Below are 13,373 nucleotides of genomic sequence, written 5' to 3'. Positions count from 1 at the left end.
ACGGGGAAGCAGCTTGAGAGAGTGGCTGTGAGAGAGCCGGGACGCTTGCGGAAGTATTTTTAGAGACTCGCCATTGACGCATCGACTGTGAGAATCCTCTTCACGGCGGGGGCAAAAAAGAAGGATAAAAAAAGAATGGGATCCATCTCTGGCCTCCTTTGGTTTTGAAATAGCGAGGGGAAATTGAAGATGCAGAAAAACTCGACTCACTTTAGCGTCTGGCGTGACTGGCAGCTCTGTAATTGTGTTCTGAATTATCACAGCACATTGGTAATGGTCCATCATTAGCCCCATCGTCTCAAAATTCACAATCTCTTTAGTCAGACTGGAGAGTTGCTGAGATATAATACATTTATGCATGAGAAGGATTCTGTCTGAATTCTGGGCAGTGAGGAGCTTTCTGAATTTCTCCAGTGTGTGTGTGTGTGTGTGTGTTTGTCATTCTGAGTGTGCATGCATGCGTGCGTGCGTGCGTGCGTGTGTATGCGTGCGTGTGTGTGTGCGCACGCTTGCATGCTCACTTTGCTACCTCAGCTCATTTTATTTTCCTCAATTTTTAATCTGGTTGCTGCAGGATTGGGCCGTCTGGGCCTGGCTGAGGCGGGCCAGGTCTCTGGACAGTGCCAGAGACACACACACACACACACACACACAGAGACAGACACCCTCAATCCTGGGGACAGCACTAACTTAGAACGTCTCTAGACGGTGCCAGGGACCCCCCCCCCCCCCCCAAGTCCTGGGGACAGCACTCCTCCACACTCCCTTAGAACGCTGCATGCCCCTACTGCACCTTACATAATGCTTCATGTATATTATAAATCGCCATATTCTTCATAGGGCACTTTACATAACCGGGCATCTTACTGTGACAGTTTTGGACAGAGGCCAAATCTATCTTACTTCATTAACTGAGTGATTGTCCATAACACTGCTTTATTCCTATCGTTATGGGGAGCTGTGAGGTAAAAGGTAACCCTTAAAGGCTATGAAAACAACACAACAACAACACACTGCATTTTCACACAGCTTTTCAAGACACCTAAAGCGCTTTACAGATGAAAACAATGTCTGCCTCGAAAATGATCCTACCTTGTGTCTTTTATTTTGTGTTTTTAAACGATTTTACCTTTTGTGTTTTATGTTGTCTTTTTATTCTGATCTTCACACTAGTCTTTGACTATTGTCCTTCTATGCTTGTATTTGTTATTAATGTTTGCTCTTGTTTATGTAAAGCACGTTGAATGACCTCTGTATGAAATGCGCTATATAAATGAACTTGACTTGACTTTATCAGGCTAGGTAGATACAGTACATGCAGAACACACTATAGCCATATAGAAACAAGAACATCACTGTTACAAGGACATTGTGCCTTTCTAGATGGACTGCTGTCATTCCATGTTCAGGTGAGCAAATGTTTCAAGCTGGTCTACACATTGTATACTTATCACAAACCATGACAAAAAAACAGCAGGGAGTAGACAGCTCATGATAGGAGTTACCAACACAGCCAGACACCTTTGACTACAGTTACTTGAAAAGTACCAAGACAAAATGGCAACGGTAGGCAGGTGGTACTGCAATATCTCAGCATGTGATGCAGAAAGCTCTAAACGAGTTTAATTTGACATCCTCCACAAACAATGCAGAATTGTGGGTAGATAAACCCGAACAGTGCCATAAAAAAAACACATATTAAGTTAACTTGGCATTGCTCTTACTCCTAGACAGAGTAGAGTGGGTCGACGTCTCTTTTGTAATAAAGGATGTTAGTTAGTAGGCCTTCAGATCCAGAACTCTATAAACCATTCTGCTCTCACTGTCAGAACACATTAATGCATGGCTCACACACAACCCAGCCAAACAGGCCTGGAGACTTCATCCCTCTGAAGGAACAGCAGGACAAGAAAGCAGGGTCTTAGTATATAAATATATATTTCTCCCTGTTAGTCTGCCCGTTACTTTTTTCTCTCGTCCTTTCTTTCTTTCTTTCCTGTTTTTTTCCGTTCTAAATGACTGGAAATGGGATTCTCCTACGTCCCCAAATGCAACATTGGCGTGTCGCCAAGTGCAAGGCTTTTTGCTTCTATCAGCCTCTCTAGAGCATCTGGCAAATCAATTATTGAATTAAGCGAGCATTCCTTTCAGAGAGGCAGTGGAGGGGTGAGAGGGGGGCAACACTAAGAGATGAGGCTGGAATGACTGCAAAGATCAAGGGCTAAAGCCACAGTCGCCCCCTAGCCTTAGTGGATGTATTGTGCATTTTTGATGCACATTAAACATTCATAGATGCTAAGATACTTAAGTATATTTGGATGTAATTGTTATTAGATACATTTTGGTGGTCATAATACAAGCAACACCTTGAAACATCATGCAAAATAAAGTCAAACACAACCAGTGCCAATGTGCTCTTCAATGGATTGTGTAGTATGTGAGGCTTGGGAGGCTTTTGGTCAAACCAGATGCATGCTCTTTATGAAATACTGTAATACAGTAAACTACACTCAAAATGTCAAGTATGTGAATGCTGTTCCATAGTCAAACTCAAACATATTTTGCCTTTCAGTTTTAGTCAACTGCACCTTCAGCTCTACAAAAGTAATCCATGTTATGTTTGACCTTCTCCATACTATTATATACTACTATTATATACTACTATAGCCTGGCACGCCCTCCCAGTGACGCAACGCCTTCAGGCTTTTGCTGCTGGTCTGGTCAACTGCTCATTGAGAAGGATTTCTGAGTTCCCGAAATCTGCGGAACTGCCCCCTTTGGTCGAGAACCAATCAACTTTGAGCAGCTCCAACGGCTCTGGGTAGAGGCGTGTTCAAGGCAGAGGAAAGAGTGTTGTTATTGGTTTAAACTCGGCAAACCGCTTTCTGACATCTACCAGTAGCAAATCGAGGCACTGAAAGGAGGCGGGTCAACCAGCGCTTGCAAGAAACCGTTTTAGCACAGGCTGTTGGTCAGACTGAAAGTCTCGCAGAGCCTTTGAAAGTCGATGGTAATCAGGCTAATACTACTATACTATTTACTACTATATTATACTTCCACAACATATATCAGTACCATACAGAGCAGGCAGGGAAAGACTTGAACTGAATGATAAACAATAGCTAGCAACTGCTTACCATATATCTACTTTCTCCGAGACTGGCTCATTTCGTATGACCTCTGGTGCCATCCAGGCCACCGTACCAGCGAAAGACATCTTGGTACTCTTGTCACTCAGCTCCTTCGAGGTTCCAAAGTCTGAGATCTTCACCAGGTCGTCATATGTGATCAGCATACTACCAAGGACAGAAAATAAGGAAGTCAACATCATAAATCTGATGAATCTCAATGAATCTCAGTCCACTATTTTGAGGTACTCCCTTCGATTATGTTGGACACTCTTAGAAAGCCTTACAATGCTAAACGATCCTTGATCACTAATATGCATGTTTTCAGCGCATTTTCAAGTCGTTCAATCAAGTCATTTGTCATCAATTAACTCATCTCTTTATATTAGCGACAGTCATAGCTAACATTTTAGATTGATGTCCCAAAGCAATACTCGCTTGGGTGTTTTTGACTGATGCAGCCTATTCTAGGTTAAATAGTACCTGTGAACATGTGACCTATATGCTCTGATGAAGACATTTTCATGCATAAGCCCATTTAAATGAAAGGCTTTTTAACGGCACAAAGCAGTGTGGCTTTGAAGTTTTTAGGGTAGACTTACACCCTTGTGACCCTGACGATTAACATGTCAGACAGACCAACCCTTCTAAGATGTGACTCACTTGGGTGATTTGAGGTCTCTGTGGATGATCTTGTGGAGGTGCAGGTAGTTCATGCCCCCAGCGATGCCCATGGCCCAGTCCACCAGTAGGGAGGGGGTGATCTTCCTGCCCGCCCGCAGCACCTCGTACAGCTGCCCCTGGGCGCAGTACTCCATGATGATGCAGTAGCATGGAGCTTGAGTGCAGATGCCCCTGGGGTGGACAGCAGGGAGAGGGGCAAACATTAAGGGCAATTCTGTCCAGCTGAGAGAGTGCTCCTGTGTAAATGTGGGGCTCAGCTGGCAACCATTTGCCACAATTTCACCATCTCAGCAGAAAATAAAAACATGGACTAATTACTAAATAGACTGTCCTGCAGAGCTTTATTTTTTAAAGGATTTCTGTACCACCAGTACTCTGTGACTGAGAACCTACGTGGGAAATCGTTGGATTTCTCCTTTAAGTATATTTTTGGGGCTTTTTTTCAGTCATCAATAGGACTGAGCAGAGATAGGACCCTAGTGGGAGAGAGAGGAGATGGGATCGGGAAATGGCCGCAGGACGGAAACGAACCTGGCTCCCCGAAGGCACTGAGACCCAAATGTGGTACAGAGCTGCCTGTGCTGTGCAACAGTGTGCTGCAGATCTTTATAACGTTGAAAAGATTTCATTAGCTACAAAAGCCTCAGTTAAAGCAGCGTAACTACTGTATAACCATTGTGTTGTTATATCATTCCAGTGAGCCATGTCATACGAGTGCATTATGGTCTACACCTGTAATCCACCTTTCAACAGGATGAGTGGATGGTGTTGTGTCAAACCATGCTTAGTGATGTTGGGGAGCTTTAATGTTACTCACTTGAAGTTAATAATGTTGGGGTACTTTAATGTTACTCACTTGAAGGTAATGATGTTGGGGTGCTTTAAAGTTACTCACTTGAAGGTAATAATGTTGGGGTACTTTAATGTTACTCACTTGAAGGTAATGATGTTGGGGTGCTTTAAAGTTACTCACTTGAAGGTAATAATGTTGGGGTACTTTAATGCTACTCACTTGAAGGTAATGATGTTGGGGTGCTTTAAAGTTACTCACTTGAAGGTAATAATGTTGGGGTACTTTAATGCTACTCACTTGAAGGTAATGATGTTGGGGTGTTTGAGTTTGCGCAGGTGCTTGATGTCGGTCTCCTTGATGTCCCTCACTTTCTTCACAGCCACCTCCTCTCCGTGGAACTTCCCCAGGAAGACGGCTCCTTGGGCCCCACTTCCCACCCACTGCAGGTCCGAGATCTCCTCGAACGGAACCTCCCAGAGCGCTGAGAGACAGAGAGAAAGGGAAAGAGAGAGAGAGAGGGAAACAAGGAAGACAGGGGGAGGAGGAGGAGGAGAAAAGAGAAAAATAAGGTAAGTGAAAAGAGAAGAGGCAGAAGATGAACCAGAAAGAGGTAAATAAAGTCAATACAAAATAAAAGAGGGAAAGAATGGAATGCAACAGAGGAATGTTTGCGGAAAAGGACACAGCGCTAATGAGAGAAACGAAAGTGAGCCTCTCTGGCATTTGTTTAATGGAGGTCCTGCTGCTTTGCCTTCACTGTCAGGTTGTAAACATATTTCTCATTCTCGATTGATTTTCTCCGCAACATTTGCCCTTCGTTGCGTCTACTTTGTGACAGTTCCTGCCTTGCCTTGTTAGCATGAGAGCCAACATAGCGTCGGCCCAGCACCGTGAATGAAGTTTGAAGCCTGCTGGCCACGGCGGTAAGCAGGGCTTTGTGAGTAGTGATGCGTCATCTGTTACTCACTCAGAAAACCAGCAGCCAAAACGACAACGCCTGGGAAATTTTTTGGGAAATGTGCCAAAAAAGATATCCGCCGTTGCGGCTCAGTTTATACAACCTTCCTTCACATCTTGGAGGAGAGTGAGCCTACCAACAGTGACACCGCACGCAGTGTGTTGATATCCAATGCTTGACCTCTGTGGCCGGTCCCCACAGTTTGGTCGCGGGACGGATGCAAAACTCTAATCTGCGGCGAGTAATATGCTTTTGGCTCTAAATCCTGCTTACAGCCATTGTGCTGGGGCCCTGCGACAAGATTCTCAGAACCTACAGGAGGAGGGGCAGGAGGAGGGGGAGGCGAGGATTTAGGAGGAGGGGAAGGAGGGGGGTGGGTGTGAAGTGGGAGAGTGAGAGAGGTAGAATGGAGTCCCAAAGGACAGTGTGCGTGTGTGTGTGTGTGTGTGTGAGTGAGTGAGTGAGAGAGCGAGAGCATAAGAGGAGCTATGGGATAGAGGAAACAGACGGTTCTGAGAGCCTGCAGCATTTTTCTAGCGTGAAATTTTTGTGCAAAACAAAACAGAATAATAACTAAGAATTATTTATATATGCATACAGATTTCCACCATGTTTTTAGGATGGTGGACTCTGGGGGTGAGTGGGTGGGTGGGTAGGGTGGGATGGGGGGGGGGGGTAGTCTGTTCTCCATGCCATAAGGACATGTGGGGGTTTGTGCGTGCTAGCGTTCGAAGAGGCTGCCTTCTTTGAACTGCTAAACTGCCCCAAATTAGCGACTAGTCCAGATCCCCTGCGGTTCTTTTCGAGAGGCGCGGGCCAATGGACGCAGTCCAAAACGCTGCAAATGTCTGCAGCCTCCGTTTCATCATTTTCATCCCCCTAAAACGGAGGACTACCTGGCCATGAAGGGTCATTACTACAATCCATTCCATTATCCTTTTCAAGTTTGTTTTATGGATCCTCGCTCGAGTAGTCAATTAGCGTAATGGCCAGCGAGGACGGCACAGCCGAAGAGGTCAGTCTGAAGGAGCGCGGAGGAGGCCAGAGATAGCCAGGGAAATGGATGAGCACCGAGAGGAGAGCCAGGAGGGACAGAGAACGGACAGAAGAACGGAAGGATGGATGGAGGGATGGATGGATGGATGGATGGATGGACAGAGGGAAGGATGGGTGGAGGGATGGGTATGTGTGGAGGGAATAATGGATGGATACGGGTGGAGGGATGGAAGGATGGAGGGATGGAAGGATGGAGAGATAGATGGACAGAGGGAAGGACGGGTGGAGGGATGGATATGTGTGGAGGGATGAATGGATGGATACGGGTGGAGAGATGGAAGGATGGAGGGATGGATGGAAGGATGGAGGGGAGGCATGGATGCGAGAGCCGCACCGAGTGATAAAACACAGCGGAGAGTAAGGATAGCAGGAGCAATAAAGCAAGACCATTAAATGTTTCACATAAATCCCCTTCTTTGGTGTTCAGTGTTTCATGTGTGTAAGCTGTCTGTGTGTGTGCTTGTGTGTGTATGTGTGTGTGTTGTGTGTGTGTGTGTGTGTGTGTGTGTGTGTGTGTGTTGTGTGCGTGTGTATGCGAGTGTGCCAGGCGTGTGTTAATAGAGATGAGAGGTGCAGGGTCAGTGTGTGGCCATGAATAAAACATGAGGCAGATTTGGTGGTGGAAGGGGGCTCTCGGGGGACCTGTGTGCTATTGTAGTGGCAGCAGACATAAACAGACCTGCGTCACGTGCACTGCCACATCTCAGTGGGGGCAGGGCCACTCAAAGAGACAGCGAATTAAAGGGGGAGAGGGAGAAAAAAACAGAGAGAGAGATAGAGAGACAGAACGAGAGATAGAGAGAGAGAGAAAGACCCCCTGTGTAATTTCACAGAATAATGTCTGGTCCAGACAGCCAGGGCACTGGTCTACCGTCTGTAGCATTTTTCATCTTAATTGGGTGGCCAATTTTGACTGTCAAACGCTTTGTGATCGCATGCTAACAAATATAGCACAGCACAGTGACCTAATTTACGAAAAAGGATTCAAATGACTTGAGTGTAATTAAGACACTCGTATGTTGCCATGTTCTTCATATCACCCCCTTTTTTCCACTCTTTGTCCATTCAGTGACACTGTAAACAACAATATCTGTTTCAATCAGTGCAACAAAGGTCATCTATGTTACATTTTTATATGTGCCTCTGAACTCTTTTCTGAGACCAATCAACTGCTTCAATCCAGTCACCATCAGTATCAACCATTCATCCTTCACCTGCCTCAATCCAGTCACCATCACTATCAACCATTCATCTTTCACCTGCTTCAATCCAGTCACCATCACTATCAACCATTCATCCTTCACCTGCTTCAATCCAGCCAAAGTGATCAGATGCAATTATAACCCTACCAACAGGAGGCGCCACCATTTCTCTCCTTCTTTCTCGCTGTTCCCTCACCTTCGTAGTTGTGTTTGTGCTCCGTGGAGTAGGCTTTGCCAATCATAGTCCACACAGGCTTCAGGCATCCAAACAGTCCCTCCAGGAAGCCTCCTCCTCCGCCGGACTGGCACTGGAGCCGGATGTCGTCGCCATGAGTGCAGCGCTGGCCCTCCGCGCCGGCGGCGCCGGGGCAGCCGTGGTCGTGCTCGTGGAGCTTCAGCACGCTGTTGGCAAAGTGCTCGGGCGGCTCGTCGCTGGGCGTCGGGCTGTGTCCGGTACCGCCGCCGCCGCCTCCACCCCCTCCGCCCCCGCCGGGTTCTGGTGGCGCGCCGGTGTCGATGGAGAGCACGTTGCGCAGGACGCACTGCGTGGGCGTGAGGTCGGTCTCCGGGGTGCAGGCGGGCGTCTCGGCGTCCAGCCGTCGGAAAGGGGGCTCCGAGATGGGGGTGCTGAAGCCGGACAGGGAGGGCGACGGGGCGCGGGTGTCATGGATGCAGGCCATCAGGAGCTGTGTTCATCTGAAGAATCCTCCCCTTCTGTACAGTGTGTGTGTGTGTGGGTGGGTGTGTGTGTGTGTGTGTGTGTGTGGGTGTGCGTGTGTGTGCGTGTGTGTGTGTGTGCGTGTCTGTGTGTTTGTGTGTTTGTGTGAGCCTGTCTGGGTACAGGGAGAGCAATGGACCAATTCACAACCTAGATGAATAGAGAAAAGAAAATAGATTAATTAAATTCATTCTCATAGATGTTTTGTTGCACACAAGGACACACCAAACCTTTCCCAGTTTTGAATGAAGCTGTGAGGACTGGAATGATGATGTTTTGCCAGGGACAGTTCCTTTCAATTTCCACACTCACTCCAATTTTCAAACGCGTGACTACAGCAGTGCCATTTGAACCCTCCTTCTGTTATCCCAAACATCTTGGGCAAAGTCTTTGAAAAAAGGCCGTCTTCTCCTCTGTGTTAATACAAACACAGACCTTGTGCTTTTATGTTTTTCAGAAATTGAAGGAGACAAATCTGGCGCTCGCAGTGTCAGCTGCATCCCCAATGCCAGCTACTCAATGGAGCCATTAGAGAGTGACACAAAACAAAGCAGAAATATAACTCTCAGTTTCCATTCCTGGCAGCTACCGCTGAAGCATTCACTCGTGTTCAGTCTTGTATTCTACCAGGTATCAGAGAGGAGCAGTGCAAATCTGGTCTAATGGTTGACTCTGACAGCTCTCGCTGACAGCCCTGCAGCTAAGCAACCAGTCGCTGGATGCGGTTGCCAAGGGATGACATGCTGGCCTCTCGTTTTGATTGCTGCTTTATTGACGTAGTTCTAGTGGCATCACCTCTGTGGAACTGATACATGGACTTTCGTATGTTCCGTCTCCGACGGCAATGTGCTGCGGTCAACACTAAAGTTTGCACATTCTGATGCTGCTGGGGAGGCTCTACCCAGAAGGTCCACTGTCAGCAGTATTTGCTTTGGAGCAGAATTATCCTTCACTGCCCCCCCATTCTCCCACTGGTCAGCTCTCTTAGCACAAGAGACCCCCCATGAATCAAGATATAAGTAATTAACCCTGAAATGTCCAAATAAATAGCTTATCATACAAACATTTTTGAGACAAAACTGCCCTAAAAAATACATACATATCAGTATAATACATATATGTATATACATACATACACATGGGCACACACACACACACACACACACACACACACACACACACACACACACACACACACACACACGCATACGAATGCACACACACACACACAAACACACACACCCCCACATGCACAGATCGAAAAGAAAATTCGCTGGAACCAATCACCTTGAGAGTAAAAGCAATTTACTGCAGTCTCAAAAAAAACACGGTGCTTTTAGGACTCAATGTCCTGCTTGGGCACCCTAAGATACGCAGCTTATCAACAGAGAAGGACACCTGTCACACAGTACCCCTTCCCAATCACTTACAACACCACTCACTGAGGCATGGGACAGTCTTCCCACTAAATGCATGAGAGGGCTCTTTTATTTATTTATATATATGAACCACATAAACAAGTCAGGTTAAAAGGGTCTTCTGGACGAGTAATTATCACTGATGGGATATGGTATGCATCACATGAAGTGGACTAATAATAGGCTTTTCTAATTGCATCTGAAAAGGTCAGGATCCATTAATATCTGACTAACAAGAAAAACTGTAAACTGGTTGTAAACTGCATCTTTACCTGGCCTGGTTATAAAACCAATCCAGACAACAGCTATCCCAGCTACTGCTACTGCTACTGCAAAACAGGCAGTATGGGCCAGCCGGAGCGCAATGGAGGTATCCACACTGACATCCGTTTTCATACAGTACGCTAGGATGTCGACATGCAGTCAACACGCTGCGTGTGATGCTTCACCATCTCGTCTGCCCTCCTCTTAACGCCGGTACCAATTCGATACATTCCAAAGCATCTAGCATCCTGATAAGCAAGCAGCTAAAATCTGCTAACACACATCCCACAAGCGGATGGTTGTAAATAGCCTACTATGTGGCTAATGTAAATATGCAGGTTGTACGCTATTACACGAAAAAAACCGATGCGATCAAGGACAACAATTTGTAACATAGATTCCAGGTTACCTGTTTACTGGTTTAGGCGTCGTTACTACCCATTGTGATTGTTTATGGTTGTGATTTAATTGGTTCCCACTGCGAAACAGTACTAATTATTCTGCTTTCCCGTAGTGTTTATATAATCAGTGTCAGCGCTCGTCTCCGCTCACTGCATCCTCTTCCGTGCCTCCTCCGCCGGGTGCAGTCCTCCTCGCGCTTTTCCGTAGCCTTATTTATCCCCCGTTCTGTTTCCAAATATCCTCTCGTCTCGTCGGAAGTGTGATTTTCTTAATACTAACTCGACTAAATCCCTCATCCGTGTCTTTCCACAGAGATCTGGCGCATGATCCTCCGCCAGCCCCTCAAGGTTTTATACTGCGGAGTGTCTCGCCTACGGAGAGGGGAGGGAGACGGTGGTTGTGACGGAGACGTTGTGATGGTGAGGATGGATGCGAAGGGGAGGGGGGAGCGCATATTATTAATCAACTTGCACCCCTAACCTTCCGGGCCTGTGTCCTCCTATCAGAAGACACAGACGTGCTGAGGGGGTTGAGTCCAATACGATTCGGGGAGTAAAGGGTTTTAAGTGTGGCTGTAGTGGGGATTGAAGGATCAGCCGGGCTGTGAAAATGATGTCATTTAACAAATATGCGACATAATGCAGGACAGAAGAAAGGAGTAAATCCACTCCACAACACTAATACTTTGCCCCTATCAATAGTAACTGCTTTGTAATCCTTGTGTCTAGAAATCGCCAGGGATTGAGAACGACCTTGTCCATGATCTCACTCTTCAGGCTTCTACACTAACAACAGAAGCTTGATGACAATTCACAACAACAATGTGCAGACAGAAGACGCCTTGGTTAAGAGTCACAAAGCTGCACTGAGAGGCTGTCTCTAAATGAGTTAGACCACACTAATATCACACCATGATAGGCCTAGACCATTTGATACAGTAAGGCATACGAAATTAAATCATTAAAACAGTCATCTCAGATTAGTGTTTGCTTTTCAAGAATTATCCAGTAAATATCCCCATGACATAGATACCATCTTCATGTTGAGGCAACCCTAAGACACCATGACAATTTGAAATGGCAAGGGGTCAACTAATTAGGAAGAGAGTGAATTATGCAAAGGCAACTGGGGTTAACTGTACATAGGATTTGGAGGGGACAACACAGTGCAAAATGTACAGTACAAAAAAAGTACACAATGCAAGAGTGTAAATGCACAAACACACACCACTGTCTACACCTTCTTTGGGAGGTCAAAAGTCTCTGAGTTTGTGTGAGTGTGTGTGGTGGGGGCGGTTGACATCCCTCTTGTAATTCGCACCACACCAAAACGGTTTTAAAAAAAAAGATTACAGAAAAGTTGCATTATTGCTTGAACCCTGTATTACTCTCTCTATTACTCTGTCTGGCTGGCATGTTGTCTGTGACCCCAATTTGAGTGGCAAAGCCAAAGCCTGCCTTCATCTGGGGGATTAGACCCACACAGGATTACACCCGCAGGATGACATCATCCACAAAAGACAGGGAATCCCCCAACCCAGGAGTACACCACAGGCATACAGTACAGTGCGTGACTGCAGGAATCTGCAGCAGCAAATCTCAGTGCTTGGTAGTACGTGGAGTCACATGCACTATTATGCATAACACCAATGACAAAGGGCAACAACGAATCAAGGATGAATTCAAAGGAAACAACAAAATGCACAATCTTACAAAATAATAACATTTTGAAGGGTTGCCGATACTTAAACACAATTACACACATGGCTAGTCTCTAATGGGAGATCTCAGGAGAACCTTAAAAAAAAACCCAACAGAACCCCTTCTTTCCCTCAGTTCTGGACACTTTGTCTTTACATGCCAGTGTTCCTCTCGGTCGACACTGTGCTGCTATTTCCGTCTTGCTCTAACACTTTCACCATGATTTATTTATTGCTGCTTAGTTCCAGGGTGGTTACCAGTCAGGGAGGATTAAGGCGCACTCCTCCACAGACCTCTCTGTCCTCAGGTTCACTCGTGCTCCAGCTGAAGCATGCCTATCATCTGAATCCCCCTTCTCTCACAATTAACTGCACTCCACTCCTCTCAGCCCGAGAGCCACACGCCTCGGTCCTACCTACGTATGCTGATGATGAAGGTCACAAACAGAGTTCTCACAGAGACACAAGTAATTGTGCATTCGATCGCTTGGAGGGATGTGTGTGGATGTGGCTGTAGTGCAGCTTGTTAATGAGAAAGCTCAGATTTTCCATTTGCAGTTTGACAGCTGATTTGTGGGTGTCAGGTGCCCCAAACTGATTAGGTATGAGGCAATGTCTGATTATGGCAAAATGGCGCCTTGATAAATTACAGCTGCACCACAACTGTTTAATATAATTCAAATAAAATGTAAATTATATTATTGTTCATAACAAGAATAAAAAATAAGCGTCAACTAATCTTACTGAAGAATTGTGAGACTTGCATGCCGACTTGTTCAATTGTATTGAAATACTGTCAGAACAATCACATGTTTTTGTTTTATTTATATCAATTCAATGTCATGTCAGTGTTTATTTTTAGGGGGGAGAACATTGCCAAGATTCCAGAATGAACTGGTAAGCGTAAAATTACGTAGTCCCAAATTTAGCCCAAAATGCAACCTTAAACTGGAACATCTCCACCTACGCTCCCATTCTCCTACCACATACCTTTTGTGAACGAAACTCACAATCAGCAACAAACAATGGCCTCTCTATTTTTCCAAAGTCA

The 13,373-nt window shown here is 45.9% G+C and overlaps 1 protein-coding gene across 1 annotated transcript in view; it reads right to left on the bottom strand.

Moving 5' to 3' along the window:
- The window catches only part of map3k12 (mitogen-activated protein kinase kinase kinase 12), a 20,781-nt gene extending 12,264 nt beyond the window's left edge, over positions 1–8,517 (bottom strand). Inside the window, exons 1-4 of the mRNA XM_062545069.1 lie at positions 8,018–8,517; positions 4,903–5,086; positions 3,792–3,983; positions 3,138–3,296 (exon numbers count right to left, since the gene is read on the bottom strand). Of these exons, the coding sequence (XP_062401053.1) occupies positions 3,138–3,296; positions 3,792–3,983; positions 4,903–5,086; positions 8,018–8,501 (1,019 nt within the window). The 5' untranslated portion in view covers positions 8,502–8,517. The remainder of the gene's footprint in view (positions 1–3,137; positions 3,297–3,791; positions 3,984–4,902; positions 5,087–8,017) is intronic.
- Positions 8,518–13,373: the final 4,856 nt, after the last annotated feature.

Source organism: Sardina pilchardus, chromosome 9, assembly GCF_963854185.1.
Source record: "Sardina pilchardus chromosome 9, fSarPil1.1, whole genome shotgun sequence".
In the NCBI taxonomy this organism is placed as follows: Eukaryota; Metazoa; Chordata; class Actinopteri; order Clupeiformes; family Clupeidae; genus Sardina; species Sardina pilchardus.
Note: the sequence above shows the minus strand (reverse complement) of the source record. Positions and strands in the feature narration are given on the sequence as shown.